A 17,380-nucleotide genomic window follows, 5' to 3' on the forward strand; every position below is an offset into this window, starting at 1 on the left:
GTCTGGTGTTCTTCAGTGAAGTAGCACCTGTGTTCTATGTTGATGGAGATAAATTAATTACATTATTCCTCAATGACATGTTGAGAGCATGAAGGTGATAAAGCCAGCCACTAGGAACAGTGAACATCAACGAAAAAGACGGTGCAGAACTAAGTTCTTTATGTCATTGTACAACCAAGGCTGTTTCTGGCCAGAGAAACAAGAAACATCTGCTCAGGGTCATTTTTTTCAGTAAACTCAAAAACTGATTACATCCCTTCAGTATCATAACCTATTCTTCCATTCACAGTCAGAAGGGATTTTTTTAGCTCCGTCCAAAAAAGAAGCCTTTGTAAGAATTAAAAGGGAATCTTTACCTATTTCATAAGTGTTCTTAAATAACCCAAGTGCGTACAACTGACAAACATAAATATAATAGTCTTACTGATTTCATGTAAATATAGAATAAATAAAATCATATATCGTATCACTGCTTAGACCACCACACTACAGGACATACAAAAATCTCATGTCAATATATTCGTATATCCAGGCATGCTATAAGGAAAAATGCTTATATTTCAATGTATGTTCTTAACTTTTCAGAATAAAGAGATTTTAAGGATATATAATAGTGTGAAGGTTTCTTCTTGAATCAGTTTCAGTCTTCATAATAGGTTCTGATGATTGTGGGTTTGAAACTGGAAAACAGACAGAAGGCTGCAATTTTCAAAATGTTCTTATAAGCAGGTAAACTGATAAAAGTAAAGTACAAACTGATGGGTCTCCTGGAGGAGTTTTCTTGTAAGTGGTGCCAGCCGCAATATCTTACTTCTGATTCACACAGGAGTTCACACAGGAAAGCCAATTAAAATTAATAAAATAAGATCAACTTCACATACACCCAAACTGTGAATGGAAAAGGACTATAAGATTTAACAAAAATCAAAGGTTTTAAAGAACAGGACTAACATTTTGGCTTTCTAGTGGATCACTATTACTATTCCTGGTAATAATTAACTAGTTTAACATCTAAATAAGGTACTTTGAAAGTCTTACATTTAAACTCACCTGATTCATTTTGAATTCCTGTTGTGTTCTGAAAAGATACACACAACAAAGAAACTCCTGTGATTACATGAGCCCTAAAAAGAAAAACAGACAATTGTAATACACGCCTACCTACAGTGATTTGAAACTACATAAAGATCTGTAGAGAGGGGCTTATCAAAAAGAAGCTTATTACTTTATATCAAATCTGCTTCAGACTGCTACATTGTCATTATAACTGATTCAAATTTAATCTTAAAACCCAAAGAAAGGTTTCTATCACTGATTTTTCTACGGCATCTTTTAAAGCTGAAACAAGCTGTATTCAGATGACTGACATTGATTTAACAGTTTTTATAAACAAATTAGCTCTGTTAGCATTTTGCAATAGAAAGCATTGCTGAAGAATTAGTCTAATTTAGTGATTTATTTTAGTTAAGCTACACAGTCATGATGCTTACCCCCACAGGTAGCAGTTTGAAAGGACTTAGCTGCACAGTTTATATTAAAGGCCCCAGGTTTGAAAAAGCATGTTTCCATAAATAATACACATCTATAAATTAAATTTGGGGCCCCAATGACTTGTGTCTATATTTACCAGGAGAACACTACACCTTAAATTGTAGTTATTTGCTGTTATTTATGTACAAGGAAGCATTATTGCAAGTACATTGTAATTGTTACATGAATATCGTTTAGTACCACGCAGTAAATTAAATATACCGTACCACGTTATTTCTCTTGGAGATTAACTGGTGTCTACACTGCTAACGGATTTTATGAAAATACAGTTTTTCCTGTTACTTTCCTGGCTTCAGTTTTCTTAAGCAAGATAACAATCACTAATACCGTTATATTAACAATGCATGTTTTCAAATGCTTGGGCTAAATAATGTTAAAATTACAATTTAAAATGTGTTTTAGCAAAACACTCAAAATAAATTACTAGTAATTCCTCACTTCTCTGAATTATACAAAAGTTGAAAGTTCCGAGTAGCAGCCGTGTTAGTCTGTATCCGCAAAAAGTTGAAATGCCTCATAACATAGCAAGTATTGTCATGTATATACCCATGATGATTTCTTAAGAATAGAGGATCATATGAATTATAATGAAAGAAAAAAACTTTCCTTGAAAAGAGAACCTCTTACTGTATTCTAGTCCTCTATGAATAACTCGTTTTGGCCTACAATCCACTTACTACACTTACGTTTAGACAAAAGGCTGGGAAACTATCCAACCTAAATCTGGCAACTTGCTCCACAGGTATAGGTCTCGGTCTGAACAGAGCCAGTTGCAGGATCAGCCCCTGAATTTCGAATAACTCTGACGTTTGAAGAAAGGACCTCTTTTTGGAACTTTAACTAAGATATTCCAAAAGATTTCAGCACACCCATCAAGCAGGCACAAATCATTCAAAAACATTTCATTTTCATGTTCAGTCCCAATATGTTCACAACTTTCCTTGACCCAAAAATTTGACTTTCCAGATTGGCAGCACCAATGAGATCCAAGAAAAATAGATAAGACTCAACGCTTTTCATTTCTATTTTCAGCAGCTCCCAAATGGCATCAACATTTTGATTTTGTTAAGTCCTGCAGTGACATCAATATGTCCCTTTGGTCCCTAGCCTTTTGGCTGAGGTTCATATTCTTATGTTTTATCACAGTCTTTCTTCAGGGGCCTCCCATACTGCCCTCAGCTTTGATACATTTACTTGCCTCTCCTTCCTGAATATTGTAGTTTTTACTTTAGATACTGTTACTTAAATGCTTTACTCAAGAGGTTCCTGAAATATGATTTATGGACTGCTAGGTTCCATGGAGACTTACTAATGGAAAGATGGCTTGTTACACGGAGGGGGTGATCATATGTAAAGCAAAAGTAGACAGTATGACAAACTTCTATGTTAACATGCAGCCTATATCATAAAAAAGTTTGAGAGTACTTTAGCAGCATCGCTGCTTAAGTACTTATTAACTGTTCCATTGGGCTATGTATCCATATCTAAGTCAATTTATAGATAAAATATTGTGGACTAATATAGGACTCAAAACATTTTGCGGTGTGAAAGACTCAATTTTTTATATTTTTAGTAAAATAAAAGTCTTGTTTTCACAATATCTTGCTTCAACACCAAGAGAAATTCCTGATATAAAGAGCATGGTTTTGTTTTGTAAAACAGATACGTTAGCATTTGTGTTCGATCTTGTTGAGCTGGAACAATCTGGACACAATACCAGTAAATGTTCCTAAAATTCAAAACTGAATGCATAGGGAACACCTTTTGAATTGATTTATCTATGAAACTGTAGAGCCATTAATGCAAATAATGAGGAATAAAAACATTCCCTGAAAAAGGAATACTTACATCAGCACCACTTTCTCACCCACTGAACAATGGTTATTTGACATGGACTGAAAATAAGTGTAAACAAAGCGTACGCATTGAGGGGTAGATGCTAAATGAAAACTGTCAGATTAAAATCATTTCTAAAAAAAAGCTCTCTTACCTGTGTTAAGGTAATCATAGACACACTATTAACACTGAAAATAACTGTAAACATCTAATTCACTTTACGCTATTTAATTTTTTAACTTTGTTCTAGCTGGACAATGGAGCTAGCCAGTTTTCTCCCTGGTTTTCATATACTAATTTAATTCTATGACACTGAGAACACTATAAAGGTGTATTTAAATCCAGCACACACAAAATGGTCATGGTATTTTTAAGAAAATCTTTATAAAACTAAATATTAATAGAAATGTTTTATTAAACTTTTTAAAAAGCTGGCTGTCTACACTTCTTGACAATTCTCTAACAATATGAGGAGAAGACAGTGAACTTCAATGTACTGCTTTCTTTTTTTAAAAAAAAAATGTATATATTATTTTTGTGGACAGTTTCCTGAACATACACAGTAGCTATTAGCTACTTTTGAAACTACTACAACAAGGTACCAAAGTCAAGAACTAGGTACCTTCAAGGCAGAAAACTAGAAGAGAAAATAAAATTAAGCCTAAAGCATAAGTATAGATAGAATTTGATTTTATAGCGATACCTACTGAAATTTGGTGGTTAAATTTTTTTAACTACTTTTGTTACAAGTCCCATCTATAATGGAAAGAGATTTGAGAATTTTTCTTAAATCTTTTTCAGTTTTGTATCTTGCTGTATTTGACAAGACTTTGTAATTAGTGTATTTCACTGTTAAACTGCTAGAAGAGAATGTAATTAACTTATCTCACAAAAACGTATTGATATTCATTATGAAAAAGAATAAAGACTATTAAATATAATCTCCTAGACAGTCACTTGGCTCCCTTTACACCTACAGAAAGGATAGTATCGGGACACAAAACACAAGTTTTTTTGTTTTTTTTTGTTTTTTTTTTGTTTTTTTTAACAGCAACAACGTAATGTTCAACTTCCACTAGGCAGCCAAAAAAGATTTAAAAATTAGAAAACCGAATAAAATGAAAGACCCTGGTTCTGCAAACACTTGTGCATGTACAAAGTCTCGCTGAATACAAAGGGATTACTGATATGTAAAGTTAGGCTATGTCTACACTACAGACTTTACAGCAGCACAGCTGTACCACTGCAAGCTGTGCCGCTGTAAGGTCTCCCATGTAGCCACTCTATGCTGGTAGGAGAGAGCTCTCCTGCGGGCACAATTAAGCCACCCCCAACAAGTGGCGGTAGCTACGTTGGTGGGAGAGCATCTCCCGCTAACATAGCGCTATCCACACCGACACTTTTGTTGGTGAAATTTATGTCAGTCGGGGGGTGTTTTTTTCACACCCCGACTAACAAAGTTTTGCCAGCAAAAGTGCTAGTGTAGACAAAGCCTTACTCAACATATGTAAATGTTCGCAGGATCAGGACCTAACTACATAATCAGATAAAATGACTTACACCACATATAGGATAATTTTTGAACTAAATTCACAAATCATTACATAAATAAAAATTAAGAAAAAATAAGGGAAATCACATCACCTTTATTTATGATCAAGATAATCCTGACATACCAGATTCCAATTAGCACAAACACACTAAAAGGAAATATTTGAAAAATGATAATAGACTACAACTGTGTTATTACTATGGAAAAAAATCTCACATGAACTGCTGTAACAGATTAGGAAGAGGTAAAATAGATATTTTAGCTGACCGTGTTTTCATTCAACAGTAACATACAGTTGTATCCATCAGGTAAGCTTAATCAATAACACAGTCCAGAATAGAATATTTAGACATTGGCTATACTACTGGAAATGAACAAAATGTCAAAAGTGTCCATATCAATTACTGTACTCTAAATTATGGCTGTATCTCAAACATTCTATTTTTGCTAATTCATGTTCATAACATTCATTTCTGATCCTATTTCTAGATGCTAGAATACATAATCATTAACAAGTAGTATATGAACAAATCGGAATTTGGAAGGAAATCCAGATTCCTTTACAACAAACAGCTATAATTAAAGCAATAAGGTTCACCGCCCAGACAGTTTTCTGGACATTTAATGGCCACCTAGTTAATTCTCCAGGTGGTTGTTAAATGACTTGCAAAGAAACCAAAAAAAACCCCCCAGATCCTTGTAAAATATCTTTATTAATAAAAATGAAATTAACTTCCAAAAGGGGTTTAAGAGTCACTTTCAAGTTTTAAAAACTCCATATTACCCATTTGATGCTGCTGATCAGGAGACAGGATAACAGCAACAGGTTGATCAAATCAAGAAAACTGCAAATACATTGTAATTATGGAAGGTGAGGCCAGATACAAGAATGATTCCAAAATTAAACTTTGTTAAATTAATATTGTATTCGTTACTGGTTAAGCTGTATGCTTGAAAAATATCTTAAATCGTTATATTTATTATAGGATAAACCTACAGCAGCTGCTCAGTAGATTTCAGTCTTTCACCAAAAACAACTGATCAAACGTTGCTGGCAAACTGATACAATGCAAGCATTAAAAACTGGAAAATATTTAAGGATGCTGTAACCTGATACCAACATAATAAATTCCTCAAACCAGAAGTGACATTATATAACTTGTCCTTTGTTTAACATGTAAGTCCTTAAATGTAGCAGTCCGTGTACTCTGACTAGCATTAAGCAATCACTGCGATGACTAGCAGCAGAAAGGGTGCTGCCACTACATAAAAATTAACATGGGAGAAATACAAGAATGGCTTAAGAATTCAATAAGAATGCCCTCCTTCAAGTAAAAAAAACAAGAAATAATTCAATACTGCAGAACAGCCTGCCTAGACATTAACTGTGAGATGTACAGACCTTTGGTATATCATATATTTGCCTTTGTTCACCAGATGGCAAAAAAAAAAACTTCTCTCTACTAGTAACACACACAAAAGGATAATTTAACATTTCTTCTATCTCCATTACATGGCAAGATATTAACAGTGTAGCAGACAATCAGTGAACACATTTATAATTGTCATATGCCCCTTTTCCAGCCACACATCTTTAAATTAACAATTTTCACATTCTTCAGCAGCTGCAATTACAACTGCCCTCTGACTAAGTGGTATTATCTCTTCACTTTTCCCAGCAACATTGATAAAAGAAATTAACTGCTGAAACCTACAGCAGTCGCTATTCTCACACTAGGTTACAGCAATTCAACCCTACCTAATGCAGCCTGAGATTTTAAATCCACTGCTCTACCAAGAGGAGCATACTACTGCCATAAAACAATACTGAGAGATCAAAGTGAACTGATTCATTACATGACTGCTTCCCAATTCATTCTGCTAAATAATCAGAGCAGTGTTAAATTACCATAAAATTACAGTGCATCAGAAACATATTTATTGTCAAACCATCATTACTGTGAAAAAAAGGTTTGACTACTTCTTTTTCTACTGTATTGTCAGTAAAAACTACTATGGTCCACCATTATTTTCCATTATGGCCATATGACTGTGAAATGTTCTCTCCACTAGATCTGGGAAGAATGTGTAACCCCCCTTAATTTTTAAAAGCTATGTGAAAGGTGAACTGCAAAGAGAAACTCAGAACTGAGATAAGGCTAGATTTCAGTGTCAATTCCCCCAAACTCCCCATTATACAATTCAGTACAAATTTCAAGGCTCAATTCAATACTGAGTTTCCCTTTGAAGTTCACCTTTTAAACATTCTCAGAAGCATCATTTAAACTTCCACTGAATGCATCCGATGAAGTGAGCTGTCGCTCACGAAAGCTTATGCTCAAATCAAGTGGTTAGTCTAAGGTGCCACAAGTACTCCTTTTCTTTTTGCGAATACAGACTAACACGGCTGCTACTGTGAAACCTACCATTTAAACTTTACTCTCTCATCCATACAGAATAAGGGGAAATGAAGGTCATAGAAAGATAAACTAGGATGTTTTGTTGGTTGGCCTTAATACTGGTTGTTTTTCCATCTTTAAATCAGGACTCTCTTACCACAAGGAACTTTTAGAAAACTAAATACAGGCTCAACTGTAAAAATGTGTGAGAAAGGTGAAACACTCATGCCCAAGCAATCATTTTCTTTTTAAAACAGTGGGCTCATCAATGCAAAAGAAGATTGTTAAGTATGGTTAGGCCAAATTTTGCTCTCAGTTACAACAGTATAAATTAATCCATTGAGTTATTCTAGCTTTGCACTGGTGTAACTGAGATCAGAATTTGACCCACTTTTTGGAAACTGCAAGGAAAATCAGCATCTCCTCTCCTTCTACGTTTGTCTCTTCTCCATAACCATTTGTCCTGACCTTCAAGCCTCTTTAATTCTGTGCCTGTTCCCATCTCTTCTTTCATTTCATCCTACACTCCCCTCCTATTTTCTTCTCTGTATCATCTCTAACTGCTCCCTTTAACTTACACCCACAAAAGCTTGAAACAGCTACCTCTTTGCCAGTTATTTGTGTTTTTAAGAGGATGTGAACTTTTATTTTCTTTCAATATCACATCATTTACAGCACTAAGTAAGTAATGTGAAATCTGCTAAAACTACTTATTCACATCTCCCACCCCAAAGAAGGGTAAAATCCTATATTGAGCATGATTTAATATAGGGCACAAGGTGTTTTGCTTCCCAGGACCAATCATGAATGTCACATATAAGGCTTTTTGCCCTCCTTCTCCAAAGTGACAATTTCACATACCACTGAAATAACCAACCTGAACTGCAAGCTCTTCAAGGATGAGACTGTTCTCTCGTGTGAACGGTGTCCTGCAGATTGAAAAAGCTATCCACATGCAAAAATAAAAGAATGATAATATGACTTAGTTGAGGAGTATCCTCAAACAAACAGTATCTGTTTTACAATTCAGGGTATTTCTGAACCAAGGAATAGTTAAGGAACTCCAGATGGAAGCTTAAGTTGCCTTAGTTGAGAAAACCCAACACAATTGGGGTTTTTTTTTGGTTTTTTTACTTAACTCTTACCTAGGCTGAGAGTTTTTTCCAATATCCTATAGGATAGCTGCTTTGTGAAGAAATTTATTTTTCAACTTCGTAGTTTTTCTTGTTTATTCTTAAAATGGGTAATATTGGCTAGGTTTGCATTTTCAATAAAACCTTACAAATGATGAAGAAGGAACAGACTGCCCCAAAATTTGCAGTATTCTCAGATATTATTTCACATTTATTAGTATTAGTTGCATATTAGGTATAATATTCTCTTCTTCCCACCCCCACAATGCTCTAATGGGAAGTGCAATGGCATGGGCGGTTGTGCCAACATCTCTCTCACTGTTGCTAAATTTAAAAAAGGAAAAAACGTGGAGAATGTTGTAGAATACCATCACTTTTTCCTCAGTAGGAGCACTGCATTCCCTGAACAGAGAAGGCAGACTGAGGGGCCCGTATGTGGTTAAACATCAGAGGGAAAGTCTCCAATTAAGCAGTTTGAGCAAACAGGTCCTTTTCCTTTTGAGGGGGTGCATAATCTTTTATATGGTATGTTTCATATTATTGCATGCTTCTGTAGCAAAAAACACTGCAGTGCAAAGTAAATACATGTCTAAAAATTAAGAGTTCCAAATAGGACTCTGGGTGGGGGTTTTGGGGGGAATTGCTTTATTTTTATTTTACACAATGCAAACTGACAAGAGGTACGAGAAAAACAAACACTTATCTCCATCTCATTAACCCCAGAAACCCTTAAAATTATCTGGATAAAGATGAACTGTTCCTATTAACCATTTCAAGGAAGGGATAAATATAAATATTGAACAAAGAGCTGGAGAAATTAAACTAAAAAGGCAGTTTCACTGTAAATTCTGTACCCTCTGCTGAAATGTTTTATAATATTGTTCAGACTCATTCCCTCAGGGAATTACATTTTTATCTCTCCTACAGAAACACTATACTTGAAGGCTATTGTCTCTCTCTCTGGTGGAGAATGCATCAGAGCCAAAATTATTACTGGTTTCAGAGTGGTAGCCATGTTAGTCTGTATCAGCAAAAAAAACAAGGAGTACTTCTGGCACCTTAGAGACTAACAAATTTATTTGGGCATAAGCTTTTCTGGGCTAAAACCCACTTCATCCAATAAATTTGTTAGTCTCTAAAATTATTACTGTTTATCTGTTTTGTGGTACCACCTGCAAAGTGCTAGGCACTTTTCAAACATGATACTATATTTGCCCCAAAGAGTTTACAATCTCAAAAGAGAGGACAGAAGATGAGAGGAGAAAAGTAATGCAACAAACAGGCAAAGCAGTCAGGATGCTTAGCACAGGTCTAAGCTCATGTTATGTTATATTTTTATGTATCTATTATATTTTACTTTTAAAATAAATATTAATTCCTTGCCATTGCCCATTTTGTCCAGGTACTTAGTTCATGGCTTTCTCCATTTGGGGTTTTTTAGCCTCTGCCCAAAAGTTTTGTTTCTTTTTGTTTTTGTTCTTTTCATTGGTCACTATCATCCTTCTGCCCCACTCCGATCATAAGTTTCTTCTAGATCAAAATATTTTCAATGATTTTATAAGTATTACTAATTGTTTTGCTTTATTTCCAAAAGTCCCTGTTTATGTTCTGCTTTAGCTCTTATATTTCTAGTGTAATTGTAATTAAAAAGCCTATATAATAGCAATAAGTCAGTCCCCGATTATTCCATTTTTTTCTGACCTTCAACTTCAGTCACTTCACCTCCTCTACAAATTGCCAAGTCCTCTTTAAACAAAACACACCAAAAGCCAACAGATGGTGATGTCAGTTGGACACCTGCAGTAAAGAAATTATGGCCCCTGCTATTCGGCCCTCCTAGGGAGGGATGCCCTTTTATAGGCACTCCCCAGGAACTAAAGGAGTGGGACTCTTACCTCACATGCTGGTAGAGAGGAATTTGATAGAATGCCCTGGCTCCCAATTCTCACTCACTATATGGGTGGGAGGAAGTTGGCTACAAGAATCCCTGCTACATTGTTCTTTACCATATACAAAACAGAACAAAAACAAACAAAAAACAAAACAAAAACCACTAGGTTCTGAACTTGATGCGCAAGCCTAAAAATAGTCTTCAGTCTTTTTATAAACAGTTTTAAGTAAGTCTATAAAAGATACCCCGAGGTCCACCTGAAATACAAAAGTCCTGAATGAAAGGGTTTGCCAAGCATTTTCCAGGTAGCACTCTCACTAATACAGCAATCTCTGAATTTTTTTAAAACTAATTTAAAGGAAGTATTGCTGAGTAATAGTTGCTTCGAATCAAAACCTGCCACAAGATTAAATTCTACAGAATTACTAGGTCCCTTCACTAGTTACAAAATTGACTGGAAAATAAACAGTTATAAGTAAAACAAGAATTGCTGCATCTCATAACCTTGATTTGAGTTTCAGAAAAACCTGTTTAGAAACATTCAGTCTTAGTCAACAAGTTATGTTTATTTTGAGGAAGCTATGCATGACATCCTTAGTAGAGAAAGCATTGCAGTTAGCTTAGTTAGTTAGTTAGTAGAACACTGGCTTAATTTACAGACAAAATACTTTGGCCTTGTTCTGAATTCTACTTGCAAAGCTTATGATTAAAAGATATATTATATTAAAAAAAGAAAAACACACCATAGATGGAATAAAGTTAAGAAATAAACAAAAGTCATCCAGCACAAAAACTGTATTTGCAGAGCATATTTTATCTAGATTTTATAGTATGTTTAGCAAAAGTTCTAAGTTTAAACTAAATAGGGTAAATTCTGATTATATAAACAATATTAATCATCTTTGTACATGTGGAAATTCTTTAGGACTTCTATCCCCAATTTATAGATCGGAAAAACAGACAAAGATTACTCCCATTTTAGACATTGAAAACCAGGTACAGACAGTTTGTATGACTTGCCCCAGCTCAGACTGAAAATCAGTGACAGAAGATGAAAAAGAACTCAAGTCATACAGTGCGATTTTCCATCACTTCTGACCAGAAAAGGTGTTTTTTTTTTAATTATACCACATAAACAATTTTAATTAAGAAAAAGGATAGTCATATTTCCATTTTTATTCCTACTATTTAATATTGAGGTATTTTTAAGCTATATAACAATTTTGAACAAATTCAGTGAAATAAGGCTTGTAGAAATATCTTAATTGATGTTAACCGTAAGAGGCTTTTTTAAATCCAGACCTTTTAAAAAAATAGAAACAATTAGCATTGTCTGTGGGAGCTTAATTACAAAGACATTTTCAGTCATTCCGGACTGTCAAAACAAAAGCAATCAGTGATCCCACAGAAACCATAAGTAAGCAAGTTTCAGAGTAGCAGCCGTTTAGTCTGTATCCGCAAAAAGAAAAGGAGGACGTGTGGCACCTTAGAGACTAAGGTAAGTAAGCACTGTTGCATCATTAACCCTGGTGGGGACCCTGACTAGCACCACTATATTAAGTAACCAAGTGAACTGCTTTAACCTAAATAAATACTTTTAACAGATAACCATGCTAAGAAATCTTCAATGCAAAAATAAACCCTGAGTTTGCCACATCTACACATCAAGCTCTCCACAACAACTCATTTCTTCCCATTGTAGATTAAGTAATAGGATAGTCAGGGAGAGGTCAGAGGACAGTTACATAAGCAAGGATCTGAAAACAACAGACTAGTTGCAGATAGTTAAAGCTGTGTTAAAAGTGGGGTTTGATTACTACCCAAACTAGGTAATTGTGGGTTAAAGCTCTCCATTCTTCCTGAATATTTACCTGTGTGGCAATCTACAAACTAGGACATATTCAATACTCGGCCACAATAGAGAAAAATAAAACTGAAAAGAATCAAAGCAAAAAGCTAACGCTTACGTGTTACAAATACAAAGTTAACACTTTGTGCTCATCTAGTCTTTCATCAGAGGATCTCAAAAAAAACTTTATAATCAGCAATTAATTAATACTCAATACCCCAATGTAAGTATTATGACCATTTTAGACAGGTAAACTCAGACACAGAGAAGTTCAGTGATTTGTCCCTGTGTCACACAGAAAAGTAAACAGAATGGGAACTGACTTCAGCAGTCCCAGCTCCCAGTCCCTTACTCTAAACCATGTTTTCTAAATACCACAAAACAAAAAACAAAACAAAAAACCCTAAAGAATAACCCCCCCAAAATAGATAGATATACTTTGTTTCATGAAGCCCATTTTCGTTTTAAAGATACAATTCAAAAGAAATCTACAGGAACACAGTTAACTTAAAAATTACACTTCAGCCTGAAAAAACGTGACTGCGATTGTTGCAAGCAGCATTTAAGTGTAATAGAAATATTAAAGTACAAATATTTTTTTCAGCTATTTACATTATTGATTTTACAGCTCATTATATACGGTCAGTGTCACTCTACTTTGTATAGTTAATTAATCAGTTCTCCTCCCCCTTTTGCGTCTATGAGTCTTCAATATAGCACCAGAGAAAAAATTAAGCCAAAGTATGATTTCAAAACCACAAATTGGTATGAAGTACCAAAATCTAAAGTATTAGATTTTGAGTTGATGGCTGCCCTTCAAAGAATCAAACAAAGACAGCATGAAATAAGCACCAGTGCTATAAGGATCTCCTTATAATCTTCTTTGATTCTTCAAAGAATCAAACAAAGACAGCATGAAATAAGCACCAGTGCTATAAGGATCTCCTAAGGTGCATCAAAGGCACACTTCAAAGCAGCCTCAAAAAACTCTGCTGTAGGTAAAGCACCCAAAATTATGAGTACCGCCTTGAAATAATAGGCACAATACAAATAATGTTTCAGAAAGAAACCTATTGATAATACTGTAGAATTGTTTGTTCATATACAAATATTTCCATGATGTGTAGAAAGTCAGTGTTTTTGAATAGGACTTGTGACGATAAAATATTCATGTATATCTTAAATGCATCTCAAATATACTGATGCACAAGAATAAAAATGTTACTGGTATCTAAACAATTAAGTAAAGCTTGTGAAAATGTGATCCAGAAGGGCACAATAGACAAGAGTGTTAAAATTACACATTTGAAAGCATTAAATACAACAGCAAAGCTAACTAAACAGAGAAAGATTTAAGTTAAATTTGAAGAAAAGATCTGATGTATAAGTTTCAGCACCATGCATTCTTTTTCCCAATTGAGTTTATATACCTCTGGAAAGAGTACAGAGCAATCTTACTACACCTGTCAGCTACAGTGTGCTGCTTGCACATTTCGGCTGCAGTAGAAAGACACCTAGAAAGGGACAATATTTCATATTTTACATCTATACCATTCCCTCTAATCCCTAAGTGCTTCAGAAAGTACCTGCATATAGCACTGAAACGCAGCCATTTCTGCAGTGGAGATTTGACACTAACAGGCCTATCACAATCTGCACAACAGTGCTGGGGAAAGGAAGGTTGGCAAAGAAACCCAGGACACAATACTGCTCTTACACAGAGTTGTCTAGGAGATCTTCACTGTCCATGAATTACACACTTGACTTGAAAGGAGAGAGGCGGGGACTTGGAGCATCAGCCCTTCATCAACCATTTCAAATCTTAACAGCCCAGGAAGTTATTGAGAGAAATTTAGATTCACTTTCATTTACTGCTGTATCTTTCACCTCCATTTTTAGGCAGGGGGTGATGCAGAAAGCCAATATAAAGGAAACTTGTGCATGTGTGTTTCTTTTACTCCAATGATGCATACATTGCACACATGCAGAGTCATGTGTTACCAACTTTTTAACAATAAAAAGTCACATATACAAGTTTTTTTTAAAAAAGCCAGTCTTTCTATCTGGACAGTGCCTACTCCTGAAAAGGGAAGAACTGAGGGTGTCCGCTCCAACTCCTGTAAACCTGTCACCCTTAGCTAAACACACAAACAGCACCCCCCTTCACGCCTGCCTCCCTGGAAAAAGGCTTTTTGTTCTCAGAATCCTCAAATCTGAACAACTGTACATCTACAGTCCCGTTCCCAGGGACTTAAACCTTTGTCTCCCCACTAACACATCCATCGTAGAAAATGACCGGGAAGATAAAATAAGCATGCTGTTTTACACATGAAAGTTGCCTACAATGTTGCTGAGCCCGAAGTTTTGGCCACATCTACAATAATTGCCAAGGACAGCAAGAGGGTTGCTCTATTCCTTTCATTCTAAGAGATCCCAGGGGACAGTGCTGACCCATCAGCCTGAAGCCTTTCATGCGGGGCATCACAGAGTTCTATCTTGTCACACCTACTATTCAGAGTGTCTGAGGGGTCTTTTGTTTCTTAAAATTGCCCACCACTGCTGTCAGCAATTCCGTTTGTAGCAGCAACAGTAGGAGTGCTAATGTTGACCCACTGCCAGTGTTTTAACCACTGTCATCTCACCTGCACAGAGCAAGTCTAGAGAGCGCAGGTGTTGCTGTAGGCCAGTCTATACTAGTGCTCGCACTTGTAGAGGTACACCAGTGGTGGTGACCGTTTGAAAATTTTAATGAGAAGACCATGTAAACATTAGACTTTGCAGGGTATGTGAAGAGGTTAGTATGAGCTGTTGACAACACCTTACTCTACCATCTCCATCCTCTCTGATTCAGCTAGTGAGATGGATTACTAGCCAAGAACAGGAGTTGTATGAGAGAGCTGGTAGCTCAATCAAGACAGAGAATGTGGGTAAGTTGGGAGAAAAAATTGGAGAAATGTTAGCAGCTCCACTAGAGAGGAGAAGCATATATTCTGTTTATTACTCAATTTCAGAATACGGAGGTTATTAAATTCTCTGCTGCATTTGGATGCTCAGGTAGTGACTGACAAAAGCAGCTTTTTTCCCTTCTGCAACTGATGAAAGAGTTTGACATTTTCTTTGTCCCTCAAAATCAAAGTCCTGCAGTACACTTTACAGTTTTTAAGATCACTGGGAAACTTTAGTGAGAATGTGACTATCCACAGTACTTTGCAAAGAGAATTATTTCATCATACCAGCACTCCATGTCCTGCACTGATTTCCAATCAGTCTGAAACTGGAGTTTTGATCTACACAGCCCTAAGTGTTTTGTGTCTGAGGCTACCTGAAGAACCATCTCTTTCCCCAGTGATACTGCTCCACCTTCAAGCAAGAGCTCTCTGGTTTGTGCAAGAGACCCTGTTAGAGGGTATTTTCAGTGAGGAGTCTGTGTACATCTATACCATGGCAGCCACAGCCATGGTGCTGCAGCTGTGTCACTGTAGCACCATAGTGTACATGCTTCCTGCTCCAATGGAAAACCCTTCCATCAACGTAGTTAATCCAACCCTCCAAAAGGCAGTAGCTAGGTTGATGGATTCATTCGTCAACCAGTTTACCAGCATCTACAGTGATGGTCTGGTCAACCCAACTACATCTCACAGTGCATGAAGATTTTCACACCCTGGACCAACGTAGCTAGGTCAATCTAATTTTTATGAGCAGACCAGGCCTTTGACGCTGGAATTCATTTCTCCCTGGTCAAACAGAGCTTGGATTCTTGGTCTTGAGATGAGCTGCAAGGCTCATCAATTGTCATGGCTTCTGATGACAGAGTAGGCTCAAGATTATTGTGTGTTTGAATGAGGTATATTATTTTGCACGTTCCAACTGGCCAAGTGGGAATCTCATTGCATTTGGGAGGTTTTTCCTTAGTTTTGGGCATTTCCAATATTTGTCCGAACGCCCCACCCCAGACCGCTGCAAAAACGTTATTCCGCGAAGACATTTTTAAACAGACCTCGATGGGTGCGGCCCCCCTTTCCCAACGGATTCCCACCCCGCATTGCTCCCCATGTGCACAATACTCCCTTCGCTGGCCCCCAGCCCGTCAGGACTCTGTCCCCGGCCCCCTCCTCCAGCACCCTGGGCAGGGGGGTGTCCCCAGGAGCCCTGCTCGCCTCCCCCAAGGCACAACGTTGGGGTTCACGGCTGAGGGGGGCCTTTACTCCCCACAGCCAGAACTCCCCCGCCCCTCTCCGGAGCCCTCCGACAGCCCCCATCTACCAGCCCCGGCCGAGGGGCATCCCATGGAGCCGGCTCCACGGCGCTGCCCTCAGGGACCCACCTGATCGCCCCTCCCAGCGCAGGGCGGTCCCCCGGCTGCGGGTAGGGCGCCCCCAGCGGCCCCGTGCGGAGGCTCCTAGCCCGGGACCCAAGCCCCCCCCCCTGCAGCAGCGGCGGCGTCTGTTCGCAGCGCCGCCGGGTCCGTCTTACCTGCGCCGCCGCCGCCGCCTGCCTGCCCCTGCGGCCGGCCCGACTCTAAGTGGCCCGGAGCAGCCCCAGGCTCCGGCACCAGCCGGACGCCATTTTGTCTCCGGCCTCGGAAGTGACGTCGAGATGAGGGGGGCGCTGAGGAACGGGCCCCCCTCCCCAGCAGGGAACCCCGAGCCAGTGCCCCCCGAGTCCGCCCCCAGCCATCGCCCAGGTCTCCTGCGGGTCACCCCGACCCGCCTCTGCCTCCTCCACCCGCCCCCAGTCCGCTCCCCAAACCGGTCTCTGCCCCTTCCCCCCTGCCCCAGCCCCCTCCCCCAAACTCTCTGCCCCCTTCCCACTCCCCCCAAACCTGCCTCTGCCCCCTCCACACACTCCCCCCAACCCTCCCAAACCGGTCTCTGCCCCCTCCCCACTGCCCCAGCCCCCTTCCCACTCCCCCCAAGCTTGTCTCTGCCCCCTCCACACACTCCCCCCAACCCTCCCGAACCGGTCTCTGCCCCCTCCACACACTCCCCCCAGCCCCCCAAACCTGCCTCTGCCCCCTGCCCCAACCCCTCCCCCAAACTCTCTACCCCCTTCCCACTCCAAACCTGCCTGTGCCCCCTCCCTATTGCCTCAAATCCACCTCTGCCCCCTCCCTTGAAACCCTTCCCGACTCCCCCCAACCCTGCCTCTGTCCTCTCCCTCCTCCCTAAA

At 38.4% G+C, this 17,380-nt stretch overlaps 1 protein-coding gene across 1 annotated transcript in view; it reads right to left on the reverse strand.

The window, feature by feature from the left end:
• PRDM2 (PR/SET domain 2) overlaps positions 1-16,810 on the reverse strand; it is a 119,505-nt gene extending 102,695 nt beyond the window's left edge. The window contains exons 1-3 of the mRNA XM_073317134.1: positions 16,685-16,810; positions 8,216-8,283; positions 1,051-1,124 (exon numbers count right to left, since the gene is read on the reverse strand). Of these exons, the coding sequence (XP_073173235.1) occupies positions 1,051-1,059 (9 nt within the window). The 5' untranslated portion in view covers positions 1,060-1,124; positions 8,216-8,283; positions 16,685-16,810. The remainder of the gene's footprint in view (positions 1-1,050; positions 1,125-8,215; positions 8,284-16,684) is intronic.
• Positions 16,811-17,380: the final 570 nt, after the last annotated feature.

The sequence above is a fragment of the Lepidochelys kempii genome, chromosome 18 (assembly GCF_965140265.1).
Source record: "Lepidochelys kempii isolate rLepKem1 chromosome 18, rLepKem1.hap2, whole genome shotgun sequence".
Lineage (NCBI taxonomy): Eukaryota > Metazoa > Chordata > Testudines > Cheloniidae > Lepidochelys > Lepidochelys kempii.